At 33.3% G+C, this 19,349-nt stretch overlaps 4 protein-coding genes and 1 non-coding gene across 6 annotated transcripts; 4 read left to right on the top strand and 1 right to left on the bottom strand.

Moving 5' to 3' along the window:
- Positions 1-2,822: 2,822 nt before the first annotated feature.
- Positions 2,823-4,617, top strand: LOC113869451 (probable protein phosphatase 2C 25). Its single transcript, XM_027505776.1, has 3 exons — positions 2,823-3,177; positions 4,088-4,398; positions 4,552-4,617. The coding sequence occupies exons 1-3, from the start codon at positions 2,823-2,825 to the stop codon at positions 4,615-4,617; spliced, it is 732 nt and encodes a 243-aa protein (XP_027361577.1).
- A 762-nt stretch (positions 4,618-5,379) lies between these two features.
- Positions 5,380-8,864, top strand: LOC113852411 (probable polygalacturonase). 2 transcript variants are annotated; one of them, XM_027482642.1, is made up of 5 exons: positions 5,380-6,016; positions 6,455-6,575; positions 6,863-7,037; positions 7,230-7,300; positions 7,404-8,864. In XM_027482642.1, exons 1-5 carry the CDS (start codon positions 5,585-5,587, stop codon positions 8,033-8,035), a joined length of 1,431 nt encoding a protein of 476 aa, XP_027338443.1. In that variant the 5' UTR covers positions 5,380-5,584; the 3' UTR covers positions 8,036-8,864. The 2 variants fall into 2 exon arrangements, with proteins under 2 accessions (XP_027338443.1, XP_027338442.1); XM_027482641.1 differs by having other exon boundaries at positions 5,387-5,906; positions 7,404-8,472.
- Positions 8,865-10,331: 1,467 nt separating this feature from the next.
- On the top strand, positions 10,332-11,009 carry LOC113869460 (germin-like protein subfamily 3 member 4). The gene has a single exon (XM_027505785.1). It carries the CDS (start codon positions 10,332-10,334, stop codon positions 11,007-11,009), a length of 678 nt encoding a protein of 225 aa, XP_027361586.1.
- A 1,310-nt stretch (positions 11,010-12,319) lies between these two features.
- On the top strand, positions 12,320-12,391 carry TRNAD-GUC. The gene has a single exon. It is a non-coding gene; the product is annotated as a tRNA-Asp (tRNA).
- Positions 12,392-15,202: 2,811 nt separating this feature from the next.
- LOC113869479 (transcription factor MYB56) lies at positions 15,203-16,242 on the bottom strand. The gene is made up of 2 exons (XM_027505809.1): positions 16,080-16,242; positions 15,203-15,966 (listed from the first exon to the last, which is right to left on the bottom strand). Exons 1-2 carry the CDS (start codon positions 16,240-16,242, stop codon positions 15,203-15,205), a joined length of 927 nt encoding a protein of 308 aa, XP_027361610.1.
- Positions 16,243-19,349: the final 3,107 nt, after the last annotated feature.

Raw genomic sequence — 19,349 nt, forward strand, 5'->3', positions numbered from 1 at the left:
AAATCTTCAAATTTCAAGATACTTCTAGAAGAAAGTTCTAAAATATTGGATCACTCAAACCTAATGGAGGAGGATGCCTATAAATAGGCAAGTCATCCCATTATAAATGATATGAAGAAGAAGTAATCAAATTATCAATTCTCCATTTCTTGAATCTCTTACTAAAACTTCTTCAACTACTATTTTCAACTATTCCTACTAATACATTTCAACTATCTTACTCATTTCACCTACATCAAAATCTAACAGTCTCGTTGTAAATGGCTCGAATTTGGAGATAGAAATACCAAGTACTTCCATAGGACGACTCTAATTTATCGACGAAGAAATCGGGGGGACGACTCTCATTCATCGACAAAGAAATCGGGTGGTCACGTTACAGAATGAGGATGACAATTGGATAAGTGATAAGCAAAAGATAGAAGAGACAGTCACTGCTTTCTACAAGAGGCTTTTTATAGAAACCAATGACTATGTATCATACTGTTTATCTAATTCTCTCCCTAAGTTAAATTCTGCTAGTATTAATCGTCTTGCTCATCCACTTTTAGATACAGAAATATACAATGCTTTAAGAAGAATAAGTTAGACTTGATTTATGTAATATGATTCATGATATTGAAACTACTCCTAACAAGGTTGCTAAGATAAACCAAACTCTTATTACACTCATTCCAAAAATGAAAAATGTTACCTCCTTAAAGCACATGCGACCCATTAGCCTATGCAATGTCTCTTATAAGATTATCACCAAAGTATTAGCAAATCGTCTTTGGCAGGTGATGGAAGGTCTGTATGTCCAAATCAATATAGCTTCGTTCCCTATAGACAAACTATAGATAATATTATATTACACAGGAAGTGATCCACTCTATGAAGCATAAAAAAGGAAAGAAAGGGTGGATGACTATCAAAATTGATTTGGAGAAAGCTTATAAGTGCTTAAATTGGCAGTTCATTAAAGATACTCTGCTAGATATTGAACTTCCTCAGAATTTCGTTGATCTGGTATGGGTATGTATTTTTACTTCTTCATTCTGGGTGCTATGAAATGGCAAGTCTCTTCAGGAATTCTTTCATTCTCGAGGCATTTGTCAAGGTAATCCATTGTCTTCATACTTGTTTGTGCTATGTATAAAGCGCTTATTTCATATTATTGAAATAGCAATAACGCACAAACTCTGGAAACCGATTCAGTTATCAAAGAATGGACCTTCTTTATCTTACTTAATATTTGCAGCTAATTTAATTCTCTTCTCGAAGGCGTCAATGGATCAACACAAATCGTTCAATCCTGTCTAGACTTGTTCTGCAAAAGTTCAAGTCAAAAAGTAAGTCAAGAGAAAACTCGTATCCTTTCCTCAAAAAATGTATGTTGGGCAGTGAAGGAGGAAATTAGCTCTGCGTTGGGCTTTCAAAGGACGAAGAACTTAGGGAAGTATCTCAGAGTTCCTATTCAACATTCTAGAGTTGATAGAAGGATGTTTAATTCGATTGTTGGTAAGGTGAATCAACGCTTGAGCACATGAAAGACAAAAACTCTTTCCTTTGTAGGGAGGCTAACCTTGACCAAATCCGTTCTAGCTGCCATCCCTATTTACACTATGCAATCAGTGTTTTTGCCTCGGAGTTTATGCGATGATATTGATAAGGTTAGTAGATCCTTCATTTAGGGTCATAATACTAACCAATGGCGACTCCATGCATTGGGATGACCTTTATTATGTAAGCTGAAATTGGAGGGAGGACTTGGCTTAAAGGAAACCCATTTAGTTAATAAAAGTCTAAAGATGAAAAACTGCTGGTCTCTATGCACCAAACCGAAAGTACTTCGTACAAAGTATAAGTGTGGATCGTCAGCTTTACCTATGGTTGTGAAGAGACAAAATAACTCAAACTACTGGCGGGGAATTTGTGGCGCTTGGAAGACTATACAACGATGCACTGCTTGGGGTATTGGTGCTGGTACTACGACATTATTTTGGAAGGACAGGTGGTTACCTTCACGTACGAGATTGATAGACGTTGTTGATCAAACTGTTACAGAGAATGAGTAAAATAAACCAGTGGCTGCATTTATTAATGTTGATGGCTTTTGGAGTCTGAATCACGTCAAGAATATGTTTCCTGAATCAGTGTGGCATGAGCTGCTAGCACACACTCCTCTTTCTTTAACGACTAATGAAGACGTTTTGGAGTGGGGCACATCAAATTCTGGTATTTTCACCTTAAAGTCAGCATATTATTCTCTCTTACCAGATAATGATATGATGACTTCTCCTATCTTTAAACTCATTTGGAAGTGGAAAGGATCAGAGAGGATTAGATGCCTCTTATGGAGGGTAACTCACTCCAGCCTTCGCACAAATGAATGACGTGCTAAACAGGGACTCACAAGTAATGCAAGTTGTCCTATGTGCAGTGATCCTTGTGAATCAATTATGCATACACTTCGAGACTGCCACCTATCCTAAACAGTTTGGCGAATCATTGGTGGGAACAAAGTGCAACGTCAGTTTTTTCTATCCCTTTTACAGACGTGGATGCATGAAAACTTGACCCATGCAAACCTACGCTAAAGTCTTCTTTTTGGAGTGGTTCTATATGTAATTTGGCAAGCTAGAAATGCGGTGATTTTCAAACAGGCAAGCTTCCATACCTCTGTGATTGTATGAGAGATCTAAGCTAGGGTGGGTGAGCTAGCAAAATTCATACTTGACAATAAAATATTTAATATAAATCAATGCCCATCGATCTCTATTGGATGGAAATGTCCTTTGGAGGGTACCTTGAAGCTTAATTGTGATGGAGTTGTGTCAAGTATGGCTTCTACAGCTTGTGGTGAAGTGCTACGGGATAGTCTGGGAAACTTTGTGTTTGCCTTGTGTGAAATGTTGGGACGATGCTTTGTGGTTCAAGATGAACTATGTGCTATATTTCATGGACTTCGAATCATAAAAGAGAGAGGAATTTCTGATCCTATTTTAATAGAGTCAGACTTTGCCACTGTAGTTAAATTCCTAAATGAAGGTTGCCCTAGAGAAAACTCATGTTGTTCTTTGGTCAACCATGTAGTTTATATGGCGGGTGATAACGATAGTGTGAAGTGTGTCCATATTTTCAAAGAGGCCAACCAAGTTGCATATCGTTTTGCTAAGCAGGGGCTATCCATTTTAGGTAAAATTTTAGTTTTTAATTCTTCCCCCTCCTTAGGTGCATTTTCTTTTAGGTGTTGATTCTTCTAGTATAATCTACCCTCATGGTTTTTAGTTTTTGGACTTTTTTTTAGTCTCGTTCTTAATAAAAAAAAATATAAAATTTAACAAATATAATTAATTAATTAAATAAATATAAATTTAACAATTAAATGAATTTTATTTTCTACAAATTACTCACCCATCACACGTTATCCATCACTTTTTGTATTTTAATTTGTCTTAAAATAATTTTTAATTTAATAGTTAAATAATGCGCAGCTCTTTTGTTATATTATCTCACCTTCTTCGGGAAATAGGTTTTGTAAATTCTTTATTTTTAGTGTCAACTAAAATCACTAAAAATAAAAAGAATTACTAATCATAAAAATAAATTTTAAAAATAAAAACTAAAAGTTTAATTAATAACCTTTATTTAAAATATAAATATTATATTTAAAATTTACTAAGATAAATACATGTATAATTAAAATTATTTTACTATATTTTAGAAAGAGACAACGTGTGAGGCGGAAAGTAGGTTTTTTGCCTGTGTAGGGTTAAATCAAAGACATTTTATCCGTATGGGGTTGTTTGACAAAAAATTCCCTGTCTAGGGTGATTTGTGAGTGTCGTAAAAAATGTTGGCGACACTTGATCAAGTATCGGCTGAAAGAATGCCGACACAGGGGTCAGACCCGACTACTGAGAGCGGTTACTTTCAAACCGCCCTCATAAATCAATTTTAGAGAGCGGTTGTTATGGAACCGCTCTCTAAAATGGACTTTTGAGAGCGGTTCGAATTGAACCGCTCTCTTAAATGGAATTTTGAGAGCGGTTCAAATCGAACCGCTCTCTAAAATGGACATTTGATTTTTCAAAATGATATAGAGGTATGGTGGGAACTAAAAAGGAAATAATTGATCAAAGTTGTGTGGAAAATTTTTCAAAATCTCCTCTGTCCAGACCAGTATGGAGTATTGGTGATGTATATATGAAACACGCGCAGTTTAATCGGGAACCACTTAATCCAAAATTCAGACTTCTTGAACCAATGAACGTGCCTATCTTGTCTGCTAATCCCACTATCATTTCTCATGCTTTGCAACCAAATGATTCCTTCCTTATATTTGCATCAGATGGTTTATGGGAACACCTAACTAATGAAAAAGCTGTGGATATTGTCAACAGCAATCCACACGCCGTAAGATTCTTTTTCTTTCATATTTGGATTTTCTTGTATTATTTCTACAGTGGATTTTACCTGGTGTTTTTTTTTTTTCTTGTGTGCATGATGGCCATAAAATGCTTGGCTCTTTGGGTGTGTGTGTTTATTTGAGCCCTTTGGTTGCATTAGTATGGTGTAGAACCAAACTATTACTACATGGTTTGCATGCTGGGCGAATTGAACCGGGACTTTTGAGAGCGGTTCGAATTGAACCGCTCTCTAAAATGAACTTCTTAGAGCGGTTCAATTCGAACCGCTCTCAAAAGTCCATTTTAGAGAGCGGTTCCATAACAACCGCTCTCTAAAATTGATTTATGAGAGCGGTTCCTTTTGAACCGCTCTCAGTAGTCGAGTCTGACAGCCTGTGTCGGCATTCTTTCAGCAGATATTTGATCATGTGTCGCCAGCAGTTTTGACGACACTCACAAATCACACTAGACAGGGAATTTTTTGTCAAAGAACCCCATACGGATAAAATGTTTTTGATTAAACCCTATACAGGCAAAATTTCCGCGGAAAGTATAAGGTTTTCAGTATGATTCTTGTGATCACAAATATTTTATATATATTTTGGATCTAAGAGGTTAAAAATGAGACCAGCCAGATGAGACTCTTTGAATTAGCAACATTCCGTCTCATATTTGAACGTTATTTTTGATTTAAAATACTTTAAACGTATTTATTATTTAATTATACATTAATTTTATTACTTTTAATGAAAATATTTTCATTTATACTAAAATAATTAATAAGAGACAGCAGTATCTAAAACGGAAAAAAAAGAGAGAGAAATGGCATTGACAATGAGCGCGCTTCCCTATAGGCAACAAAAGCGGGGGGAAAGGGCCGGCACATGATTCGTTAGTTGGAGTGAGAGTTTGCACACTCAACAATATTTCTCGAAGCGGACCCCACTTTCATTATTTATTTATTTATTTTCTTAAGGCATTTCATTCGCGGATATGAAAATGGAAATGGAAATACTAGTGCAACACGCATTTTCGTCAACCTTAGCGTCCGCGTATCACAACGCAACACCATATGAACCTCTCTCTTCTCTTCCTTCTCCATCGTCACCACCTTTTCCATCGTTAATCAAATCAAAATCCATCTTTCATATCGTTCATCATTATTATTATTATTATCATTCTCCTTCGCTTCAATGGAATCCGACAAAGCAACCTTCGTTGCCCTCGTCCAAGGAATCTGCACCAGACCCTCATGGCCTCTCTTGCTTCTCCTCTTCACTTTCCTCACCCTTCTCTCCCTTCAGCTTCCTTCCAGCTCCGTTTTCCCCGTTTGGTTCCTCTCCGCCTCGTTACCATCGCCACATCCGCCCACCTGCTCCGGTTTCTTCCGCGATGTTCCGCCGAGGAAGGTTGTCATGTCCATCGCGGACTTCGGCGGCGTCGGCGACGGCAAAACTTCCAATACGGCATCGTTTCGGAAGGCGATTCGGTACATGCAGCGTTTCCAGAATCGTGGTGGGTCCCAGCTTAATATCCCCAGTGGAACATGGCTCACCGGTAGTTTTAACCTCACCAGTAATTTCACCCTGTTTCTTCACCGCGGTGCTGTTATTTTGGCCTCTCAGGTCCCCACTTTTTTTTTTTATTTCGTTTATCTATTTTTCTATTTGATTCTGAGCTTGCTTTTTTTTTTTTGCGTATTTAAATGTAATTTAATTATTACATTTCAATGAAAATTGATAAAAACCGGCAGCAACTTGGGTTCCGCATGTGATTTCGGTTTGTGTCTTATTATAAAATTAGAATAAAATAGTGTCTTTTAAAAGTAATTTTTATTTTTCAAGAAAATTGTAGTTTTTCTCGAACTTTTTTAGTAAAAGTGGCGAGAAGATGCTTTTTGACTTCTGTCGCGACAAATGGTACAATTTGCAACCACATGGAACCAACCAAATAATGACCGTTTAATAAATTGGCGATTTTTTGTTTATTCCGTAAACACCTTTTATGTTAATTATATTTCTGGCAATTTGATTTGTTTGTTAAGTGAAAGTTTTGATCCACAGGACCCAAAAGAGTGGCCAATAATTGAACCTTTGCCATCTTATGGAAGAGGGAGAGAGAGATTAGGAGGAAGGCATATTAGCCTTATACATGGAAATGGCCTTAGCAATGTTGTCATTACAGGTAAAACATGTGCCCTTCAATTTCTTTGCTTTAACCACAAATTAACCGAGGAAAATTTCCTTCAATGAGACCTCCAAAGACTATTTCGAGACAATGAAGTGAGGTTGCATATTTAACTACTATTTTAAAATATTCCAATGCAGCGAGTGGTTCCATTTTAAGGGAAAATAACCAAGAAATGATCTATTTCAAGTTTGGAATACTGGTCCCCCCGTTAATTAATCCTTAATCAATTATATGATTCACATGTTGTTCAGAGACATTTTCTCAAATATCGGGTTTTGCAGGACAAAATGGAACAGTTGATGGTCAAGGAAAGATATGGTGGGAACTTTGGTGGAACAGAACGTTGGAGCACACAAGAGGGCATCTCCTTGAACTAATGAACTCGGATAATGTTCTCATTTCAAACCTCACCTTTAGAAATTCTCCATTTTGGACCATCCATCCTGTTTACTGCAGGTTTGATCTTTTTCGCTATTTGTCAATTCTTTAAGTAACATTGGTGCTAAAATATTGTGCACAATTGTATCCTCTCTAATTATATGTTGTATACATGCTGTAATAAAATCAGTTTAACTATGACTTGTCTGTTGTTAGCTTTTGTAACCACAAAATACTTGAGATGTTATAAACAGCTGTGTTTTGTTTCAGTAATGTTCTGATCAAAGGGATGACAATCTTGGCTCCTCTTAATGCGCCAAATACTGATGGCATAGACCCAGGTTTGTTTTACTCCTTTGTTACTATTTTTCCTCTTATCTTTCATATGTTATATTGCATGGCATTATAGTCTCTTACTAGTGAATTTCTTTTCTGATGATATAGACTCAAGTACCAATGTATGTATTGAAGATAACTACATAGAAAGTGGGGATGATCTTGTAGCCATAAAGAGTGGTTGGGATCAATACGGAATCACCATGGCCCGTCCTAGCACAAATATCATAGTGAGGAGAGTATCAGGCACTACACCAACATGTTCTGGAGTTGGAATAGGTAGTGAGATGTCTGGTGGAATTTCAAATATAAAAATTGAGAATCTGCATGTCTGGGATTCTGCAGCTGGTGTTCGCATAAAATCTGATAAAGGCAGAGGAGGATACATAACCAATGTTAGTATAAGTGATATAAGAATGGAGAGAGTGAAGATACCCATTAGGTTCAGTAGAGGTTCAAACGACCATCCTGATGATGGGTGGGATCCACAAGCTGTTCCTAGATTCAAAGATATTTTATTCAGTAATGTGGTCAGTGTAAATTCAACAAAAGCCCCAGTTTTGGAAGGTATAGAGGGTTCATCATTTGAAGGCTTATGCTTCAAAAATATTACTCTACTTGGTGTGGCCTTATCTCCAACATGGCATTGCGAATATGTCTCTGGTTTTGCCACTGAGGTGTTGCCGGTTCCATGTCATGAATTGCAGAACAATACCGATTCATCCTGGTGTTCACGTTGATTAACTGTGCCCAACCATGGATAGTTCAAAGATCCAACAATGGAAAAAGTAGGTTTTTGCTCACATTATGATTTGATTAAGCAGTTTTTGGTCTTGCTTAAGCTGATAATTTTTGTGAGGCACAAAATTATGAGAGAGACTGAATTGGGCTCGTGAAGCCTGAATCATTATGACATTTTCCTGCTTAGGGTGACACGATCGGTTTCAGGTTTGTGATTGGAATGTGCAGAGTAGCATTTGATTGATATTTTGCCCCCTCTTGCCATGTTTGATGGCAAAAGAACGTGGAGTTGCACCTTGGTTTGCTTAGCGGTATAACCAATGATTCCTGTGTTTTACTTTACAGGATGATTTCTTTAGAAGTATTTGTTACTGTTGTATAGGTAGTTAATTCATCGAGAGAGAACCCAAAGTTGAATAGAGTGAACTCAATAATGTAGAAAACAATTTTGAATCAGAACAATTCTTTTTCTTTTTCCTAATAGAATAGTTCATGCCAAAACCATTAGTTTAGTATAGCCTAGGTTTCATAATTGTGATTAGCATCGACATTACACTGAACTGGCACTATTGCATGATGGTGCAAGGGATAGATAATGGTGTTTCACCTTGTATAGGATAAGATAGTACAAGGGAGCAGAATGAAGTCAGGATTCTTTTGTGTTTGATTCATCATTTATATGTGTACAAATATTTTTTTTGTATAGATAAATAGTTACATGGATTAGAAGGAGAAATTTCGCTGAAGACAGTGCTATTGTAAGGAGGAAAAGAAAAAAGAAAATATAATTTTACAGCAACTTTGTATATATTTTATAAATAAGAAATTAGAAAAAGAAGGAAAGATTAGTATAAAATATATATGATAGAAAAATAAAAAATATAAAACCTTGTTCTAAAAATTATATTTTCACGTGAAACAATATTGTTTTATGTAAAATTCTCACAATATTTTTTTACATCATATGTTTTATTATACACTTCACTCCTCTTTTCTTCTTATCTTTCATTGTTGTAGACTCGGTTATGATAGTAATATGGGAAAGTAGCATTAATCGGACAAAAATGCCATTGCCAATCGCTAGCAGTAGGGTGTCGCGGCTGAGTGAGGTTGCGTTTTTTGTTTCTTCACATTGTATATTTTACGAACAAGGACTTTTAAAATAAAGTAATTTCTTTTGAATAAAAAAAATTAAAAATATTCTATGAGTATATTTTTTTTAAATTTAATAATTTTTAAAAAATATTATTGTTATTAAATATTGTATTATATTAAATCAGATTAAATTAAAAAATAAAAAAAATTATAAAAGAAAGAAATATTTTCTTTTTTTAAATATTTAACAATTAAGACTCATAAATTATATATAAAGATAAATGTTCGAGTTGAGCTATCTTCACAAAGATACGAGCATGAGAGTATTTTGTTTGGTTTTTAAATTAGTGACAGTCACGTCGATGCTTTGATGCCAACCGAAGAAAAGAGGCTTGAATGGCAAAACTATATCTATATAACCTATACTGTGCACTTTTACTTGACTTCAAAGTAGTTAAACAGATATGGGATTACAGGTTGCGAATATTTATAAAGTATTATTTAGAAACAAAAATAAGTGGCAAATCTCATTTCTAGACGCAAGATTTAATTGAAGGCTAATCACTTTATGCCAAATTAGTTATTTGGGGTGTTTTATTTGAAACAAAAGGAAACTATGACAGAGTTTATTAGAATATAGTATTTTAAATGTGAATATTGCATGATGAGAAATTATATGTTAATAGTTTTTCGTACAGCGTAATACAATAAAATAAAACAACCAAATTATAACAAAATAATTATAGTTTTCTGCTATGATTAATTATTTTAAATGGCGTACGAACCGTGCATACCAAGCATTTGCTCTCCAAACGTTGTTCGCTACAAGACAAGTCCAAGCTAAATAGAAACATGACCTAAAAATTGACAGGCTAGTTAGTAGTTAATTATTTGAATTCTCCATTCAAAACTAAATAAATAAATTCAAACTCAAAACACACCTCATACCAAAACAGTCAACACAACGAGTTCTAGCCGACCCAATGCATTGGATAATGTACGTTTCTTTCAAGCAATGCATCACACACTGGCAAAGCCAGCAGTGAACTCCAAGAATGTCGTAACTTGTATTTCTTGCAACCCCGAAGAACTCATTAGCATAGATAATTCCTCTATCACCACCTTACTTATAATATATACATGTTCATATATATTATATAATGCAGAATAAGTCCAAGCAATATTGAGATTCAAGTGAAGATGAAGATTAAATTCCATTCTTCCTTATTCTTCATGTTCTTGATAGCCTTTACAAGCATAAAAGTAAGCTTAGCAGATTGTGATAATCTACAAGACACTTGCCCCACAGCTTCACCCGATAAACATGCCATATTCATCAATGGACTCCCTTGTGAAAACCCACTTAACAAAAGTGCCCATGATTTTAAGAGCATGGAATTAAGCAACGGTGGTACTAGAGACGCTTTTGGTTCATCAATGAAAATAGTTACTGCTTCCAAATTTACTGGTCTTAACACTCTTGGCATCTCAGTTGGTAGAATTGATATTGAAGTGGATGGACTCGTGAATCTCCACAATCACCCAAGAGCCACTGAGATGATCTTTGTTAGGGAAGGAGTGTTGGAAGCTGCTTTTCTTGACACCCAAAACCAGCTCTTCCAAAAGGCTCTCAAGGCTGGTGATGTGTTTGTGATCCCCAAGGGCTTGTTCCATTTCTTCCTAAATCGTGGCGTGCAAGTTGCAACTTTGTTCTCTGTGTTCAACAGCCAGAACCCTGGCCTCGGATCCCTCACTTCCTTTCCTTCTACAGTGGAATCAACTGAGAAACTGAAGAGGAAACTCATCTCCCTTTATGACTCTCAAGTTGATGGTGTTAATGACTTGACTTCGGCAGTGTTAGATATCATGTATAGTTAACCATTAATCATGATTCATGCTTTCTATTTGTTGCATGGTGTTGCTATTTATATTACAATTATATTTGATAAACACTCGAACACTATCAACAGACATCTAACACTTCTCTTTTTATCACTTTCTTCTTGTTACATCATATTATTTATTATATTTATTACTTTTCTCTCCAGTTTCTTCTCTTTCCAAGTATAAACACCTACATATATAAAAATCTACGTAACATTTTCCTTTATATTAATTAGCTATGTGGGTAATGCGATATCACAATTGTATTCCACTTTATACTTTTATTAGTTATGAAAATATAAGGCCTTTTCTGTAGGCCGCTAGACCCCTGCTTCAATTTTATAGGATCGGTATTACTGTACCAGAATTTTAATCAAACTTAATTGTCAATAAATTTTTTTAAAAATTTATACTTTTTACATTTATAAATTTTATTAATTATTAAATATTTTTAATATTTTAAAGATAATAAATATATTTTTGAATTTAATTTTTATTTTATAAAATAATAACAAATTATTAAGAAGATATTAATAAAGATAGCAAAATTCAAGCAATAAACACACGTAGTTATGCATAAGACGAGGGGGGAACAGTGAAATTGAAATGTGAAAGGATTCTTTACAAAACTAATTCAGCAGCCTCTTTTAAGCTCATCCAGGAACCCAAGTTATAAATTATAATAAAGAATCTAAAAGCTGTAATAGACGTTGTCTGTTTTCAGTGATGATGTTTTTAATGCCAATGAATTTTTTCTTTGTGGTTTTTGCAACCTTTACATATTTTCCTTATTCAACATCAATATTGGTTTCAATCATGATTTCTACAATTAACAAAAGAATTGAGCTCAAACTTCTCTTTATTTATAGATTACAACTTCATTGAAACTAAGATGTCAAGAATTCGTCTATGTTCGTTCCTGAGATATAGTAAATCACTACCTCTATAAGTAATAACGTCCTGAACCATGAAATTAACTTGAAAATCATTCGCATTCTCCGTTCTAAAAATAAGGGGATCGGAACATCGGAAAATTCTAAAAATGGACTAAAATGATGAAATGCAAGAGAATATCCTTCAAATTTTGAAAAATAGAAGATGAATTGAATTCCACTTTGCATTTGATTACGCGTTGTTTTGCCGTCCAATTTTATATTTTAGCTATATATGAATAAATAGCATTTTTTTTCCTAAGCTGCTTGTTCACTCTGATATTTCTGCTTAGCTCATTTGTGTAATTTAGGGTTTATGTCCAGATGTTCTAAACATTCAGTTTTATAATAAATATTTAGTCAACCATCAAAGTCGTTGTAGTATAGTGGTGAGTATTTCCGCCTGTCACGCGGACGACCCGGGTTCGATCCCCGGCAACGGCGTTTTATTTTTGTTACTTCTTTTTGGAAAAATAAAAATACATTTTTGATAAAATATTAAAGATCTTTGATACAATATCAATAGTTTATTTACTTATGTAAATATTTTTTAAAGAGAAGTCGCATCAAATCCTCAGATGGCGACCAAGCTATTTCTGCAGACAATAATTTAGACTTTGGTTATACAATTAATGTAAATTATAACACCTCCGGTACGTCATTATTTGATATAAAATATCTTAATTAATTTTTTCCTTTACTAATTCTTGATAGTTTTAAAATATAAATAATATACTGAAACAACTTTCAGTGCATATGTAGCAACCAAAAAAAGTATTACCTATTTTAAAAAGCGAAAGTTTTGGAATGTTTGGTTAATGCATCGTTGATTAAATTATATTTTATGATTTATTTTTTCAACTGGACCTTTTAAAATAAACATTTTACCTGGCGACATAAACTTCCTTAATTTTATTTTCAGTTATCATGATGGTAACCTAGTGTTACGTTACTACTATAAGCAGTATGAATGTATTAAAAACTCCGTCACAAGTCATAACTGAGTTGCATACTAATACTTTAACTACTGATAGTTCAAATTTTTTATTTGATTAATACTGATGCCTTTTTTTTTTTATTATTATAATAACACAATGCGTATGTCGTAAAATGTATTACATTAAATCATATAGGTATGCACTGTATACCTAGCTAATTAATTAGTGGTAACAACAACTTGAAATAATGAATAATTAATTACAAATATATAATTTTAGAAAACCTTGCGATAACTTGTGTATCCCTTGATTCATTTTAGATAAAAAAATTAAAAGCTAAACTCAACCAAAATAAATAAAAATTAAAGTATCTTACGTTACAGTTAGGTGTTAACCCGAGAAAGCCTAGTGCATAGAAAAGTGTGTTAGATGCTCTTAAAAAGAAGTTGACGTTATGGAAGCATAGGTATTTATCGATTGGAGGCAGAGTAACTTTGATTAATGTCGTTTTTAATTTTATGTCATTGCACTCGTTATCTTTTTTTAAAGCGCCGAAGTCAGTAATAAAAGAGATTGTCACTATCCAGCAAATTTTTTTATAGAAAGATGTTAATGATGGATCTAAAATTCCTTAGTTGAAATGGAAAACAGTTTGTAGACTGCGGAAGAATGGTGGCTTGGACATTAGGAATGTGCAGTGGTTTAACTGGGCGCTTCTCGATAAATAGTTGTGACGAGGTGTTAATTATTTTAGTTCATTATGGGTGCGAATGTTGGAAGTTAGGTATGACAAATTAGCTTCTTCTATTCAACATCCATCAGTCTACAATAGATATTCTTGATGGTGGCGTGATTTGCTGGAGGTTATTTATCAAGAAAATTTATGACTGGATGAGAAGTTGGATAGGAGCGTGAGTGAAGGTTTGCACAATCTTTTTTGGAGAGTAAGTGAGTAGGCGTGGTGCGATTGTGTAAGACATTTCTGCGATTGTTTACGGTGGCGAGAAATGTTGAATCTTGTGTATTGAAAAATGGTTTTCATGATAGCACTAGGTGAGTTTGGGATGTTAGTTGGCGAAGAGGACCCTTTCAATATGAGATCTCAAGTTTTAATCTTTTATTGAAGCTTGTGGATGAAATTTCTATTAAGGTATTACAAGAAGAAAAATGGGTATGGAGGGCAAATTTTTCAGGTTGTTATTCAGTGCAATATGAGTATTCATGACTATTTAAACTTTTTGGTGATTCTAATAGTGTAGATCAGTGTACGACTAACATCTTGCAAAGACTATGAAGAGAGAAGGTCCCTCTTAAACGTCTGGTATTTTCTTGGCAATTGTTGTTGAATGCACTTCCCTGTAAAGGTTTACTGATTGATCATGGTGTTCAAATTGATGATATAACTTGTTGTTTCTGTCATGATTTTGAGGAACTTTCAACTCATTTGTTTTTAACATACTCAATTTCATCTCAAATCTGGCACTTTACTGCGCATTGGCTTGGATTCTCACTGATTTTGTCTTTAAATTTATCGATTCACTTGCTTTTTTAGGTTGATGTTGGTTGTAGTAAAAGAAAAGGGATATGTTTATTAATTGTTTGGATAAGTGCATTGTGATCTTTGTAGTTACATAGAAATATAATTATGTTTTCTAATGATATTTTGAATGAGACAAAAGTTCTAAATTCTATTATTCTGAAGTTCTAGAAATAGCGTAAAGAAGAAGCTATTTTGTTAGCTGATTGGTATCGAAACATACAAAATTATATTCGTCTTAGTTTTGTATAAGTATATTTTTGCTTTCTTCTCTGTGTATATAGGTTTTGAGTTTTTTTTGAATTTTCTCTAATAATATATATATTGCCTATAAAAAAAAAACAAAAATATCAATCTAGCCAATTTTATTCCTAGAACACCCCCAACAAATATCATAATAGAGGCAACGGTGATAATAGAAAAATTATAAGTTTTAGATCAGTGAGTCCCCCAAGATCAGCAACATAAACTTGAGAAAATCTTAAATATTATAAATATGTACATATACATTTGATTAGACTTACCTGAACGTAAAATATTGACATGGGAAACAGAAATCCTAGGACACACTGCAATAAGAAAAGCATGTTCTTCAAAGGGCATTGATGGGATAATTATTAGAACAAAGAAAAGGCAAAAAAAGATTGTGATCCTTCCATAAGAAAACATTGAAAACAGCAGCAAAGTGAACTGTAAATTCTGACATAGAACCTATAATACGTATGTTGCAATTTTCTCCTAGAAATGACACTATTTATATATGTGTGTGTAAAAAGCGCGTCATGGTCCACTAATATTGTCATCATGGGCAGAAGAACTTCCAACTCCAAGAAAGTCTATGAACGAAACACCCTTTTGTTTGAGATTAAGAGGTTCTTTCTCATTACTAATCATGGTACTCGATTTGCACAGTGCGTTATCACGTGGAGTTTTACCTGTGATGCTGCTTTTGATCGAGTCCACATAAGTTCTGTGGCCATAATTATTGTAGTTTGAAAATTTACGTGGAAGGGGAACAACCTTGCCAATACTGGGAAGTCCTGGTGCAGTGAAGCTATGGTAACTGCCAAGAATAGAAGAACCAACAGCTTCGAAATCATATGATGATGATGATTTTTCTGCAGCACTTGAAGAAACACTTGAGTCTTTGTGAGCCTTGTTAACTACACAAGAAGCATCAAAACTTGATGTGATGGTCGAAGAGCCACTAAATAGAGTCCAAGGAGTAGATGGTGTCTGTGAAGAAGACACACCGAAGATTCCTTTGTTTTTGTAGTTTTGCAAGTTAAAATTCATCCTTGAATTATGACCAATGGTGTCACCAAAGAGTGTTAAGCGCTCTCTCCTCCTTCTGGCTGTCAATACATGGAAGTGATTCTTGACAGCATTGTCAGTTCTTCCAGGGAAGAATCTGGCTATTGCAGCCCATTTGTTTCCCTTCACTTTGTGAAGTGCTAGAAGCGTTTCTTCATCCTCATCAGTGAATGGCTTTTTAATAATATTTGGGTCTAGCTGATTGTACCACCTCAATCTGCAACTTTTCCCTATATATTCAAAAAAATAATGAACAATTTCACCCACAAGAAACAATACATTTCTTACAAAACAGGTTCAGATTTATGCACAATGCTAAAAATTATAAAATAAGTTTACGTACCTGATCTTCCTTCAAGATGTTCAGAAATAAAGTTCCAGTTCTGAGGACCATATTGCTTCACAAGTTGCTTAAGTCTTTCATCTTCAGCGGGTCTCCAATGTCCTCTATTGCAACTTTTTTTACTCTCAGTGCTGGTGCTTCTGCTGCTTCTAGCTCTTCCCATCTTATAAAGAATGGCCAACTCAGATGGAGGACAATAAGTAAGAGAAGAGAATAGTGCTCAAGAGGGGTATAAACTATAAAAAAAAAGTGCTTAATTCTTATTGGGTTATATAGATAGATGAAAAGTCCCTTTAGCTGTGCCTACAAGATTTGATAAAGCCATTCTCACACAGGAGTATATTAATATATTTAGTATCTTCCTATACAACCTCAGCCTGTGACTCTATTTGCAAGTTTCCCCCTTAAATTCCTCTCCTCTATGATCTACAAAAGGACTTATATATGCCTTATTGTATATGACGGGAAAATTAAAATCCCACTTCAGCAAGTGTACCTAATTTATATGATTGTTCAAGTTTGGAAGTATTTTTGTTTCATGCAGTTTATTAGGGCTACAAAAGTGGAAGTTCATTAATGTCTGTTTAGAGTGAGTAGGTAACTGCATGCTAGCAAAAAGACAAATTAACTTTATAATAGGTTATGCTTATGTAAATGGGATTTTTTTATAAAGCATTTAGAAAGCGTATAAACTGTAGCTCGCCACTATGCAGACTTGGGAAGAAACAACTTTCATTTTACTAACCTTCCATAATTGAATGTGGTGTAGGACTCTCATGTGCTTTTTGGACCATCTAAAATATGATAATAACAAGAAATCCTAAAATTAAGCCAGCAAAGTCAATTCAAATGCCGTGAATTAGCATTATTCTAGGTTGATCTAAACAAGTGATCGTCCTCAATATTCACCCAAAGCTGTTATATACATTCACTCTTCCTATTATTTTCACTACTGTGATCTCATCCCCAGGTAGAATTTAAATACAAGTTAGTCATACAGTGTATGATTAAGTTCAAATTTAAGAACCGGTGGAAGGAGGAGACTCGTGCCTTATGTAATAAATTATTAAAGGTTTAAATGTGTTTCTAATTCTAGTATATATAATTAAATTTAGTTTTAGTTTTTCAAAAGTTATTATGTTAATTTTGGTCTTTATAAATTTTAAAATATTTGAAATTAATCTTTGTTAATATTTTATGATAACATGATCTAATCATACTATGTCATTAAGTATTATGAGATGGCATGTGACATGGCATGTCTAAATGTATCTTAAGTCATTAGTAACTGATAATAGACTAATTTTAAAAGTTTTAAATTTTATAAATTTTAATTCTTAGGTTGAGTTTAAATAACTAACTATAATAAAATTTTATTTTAAAAAATTTTATTATATTAGAAATAAAAAATTACAATAAATATAATTTTATTTTTTTATAAAATTTTACTATTATTATTTATTTTAACTCAACAATAAGAATTAAGCTTAATAAAATTGTAAAATTTACATAGAAAATTAATATTTTTTTAGAATTAAAACTAAATTAATCATATTTACTTAACTAAAAATATATTTTATTCATAATTTAAAAGTTAACTTGACAAATTTGTCTTCACCATACTATTCTTTACAAGTAAATTATTACTTTAATCCGTAACTTTATAAAATGTAATTTTATTTTATTTTTTAGGATGCTTTTTATTAACATTAGACATGAAAATGAACGATATTTTGTAAAATTAGAAATTAATCAAAATTAAATATATATATATTTAAAAATTAATTATTATCCATAATCATATGGATTAAAAGTAGGATTTACCTGTTTTTATTCGTAAATACTTATGTGTCCAAGTTCAAACACAAGTTTTTGACTTCTAGAACATCTACGTACGTTATTATACGTATGCTCGGTAATTTCGTGGTTCTTCACTCCCGTGTTGCAGGCATCTGGTAAAAAGATTCTGGTTATAGTGTTTTCTTAACTGATTGAGATTCTATGCCCCACGATATCAAATCCTTGCTCTTCCAATTATAAACTCATCAATTGTAGTGACATAACCCACTCCTTTTTCCAATTTCCATTAATAACATGATCACCCAGTGACCATTGTCATACATATATTTAAAGATGAAGGTTAGAAACACATTATCTAGCATATTATTTTAACACATTTTTAGTTATTAGTTAAATTTATTAAAAACTACAAATTTATAAGAGATAATATTAAATTAAGAATAAAAATTATGAATTTAAGAGTGTGACTACTCACATACACATTTTAATTAATAATTAGAAAAGTTTTATAAAAAGTATGCTAGAGATTTTCTTATATTTATATAGTTAATACTAGGCTGGCCTAGAGTGATTTGTTGGTGATTAGTGCTCGCTTTTGGGCTACAAATCGGATTTGTTTCTTTATATTTGAAACAAATTAAGTTATATTGCATCCGCGTATTACGTGGAAAATTGGCTGTCCTTGTCATGAATTGATTTTGATTAAGAAAACAAAGCTTTGAGAATGTGGGCCACACCAATTACTGAGGTTGAAATTCTTTTTGTCTGCTCAATGTTTTCAACTTAATCTGCATTTGAAAATGTAAAATGCCATGAAAGTAGTTAAGAGTTCATGTAAATGTACTGACATAAGTAAATTTGGCATATCAAATGACTTTCCCTTGTAAATGATTTTATAAATAACATTCAATAGCCAAAGAAACAATTTTACATGATAAATGAGAGGTTACAGTTGGGTCTGACCCGCTTCGGCAATTTCCATTTGTGTAATTAATTCCTCAGGTCAAAATTTTCAAAAGGTAATCGGTTTCCTTTTCAGATTCTTTAAGTACGTAGCATCATATTTTGCTTCCATGATCAAGAAAACACTGTGAGTGCTGCCAAAGGTATATCAAGGATTGTTCCTTTTCTCAATGTAAATGCAACCATCTTACTGTGACATGGAATAAATTTCTCATAATTAAGATTTAACGTGGAGATTTCTTTTTTCTAAGTTTTTTTCTGTAATTGAGAGATAAAAAAGGAAAGATAAAGAAGTGTTAAAAAGAGGTAATGAGATAAGAAATAAAGACAGAGAAAAATGAGTTATAAAATATTATATTATAAAAATACAATAAGTGGATGTTTAGAATAGATTTTTTTTCTACAAAATTTTAAAAATTGATATCTTTTACAATAATTTAAAAAATATCTATAAATTAACTCAATATTTTCCTCTAAATGGTTGTTAGAATGACTATGCATTGTCAA

This window comes from Abrus precatorius, unplaced genomic scaffold (genome assembly GCF_003935025.1).
Source record: "Abrus precatorius isolate BTA unplaced genomic scaffold, Abrus_2018 Scaffold10, whole genome shotgun sequence".
NCBI classification, from domain to species: Eukaryota; Viridiplantae; Streptophyta; class Magnoliopsida; order Fabales; family Fabaceae; genus Abrus; species Abrus precatorius.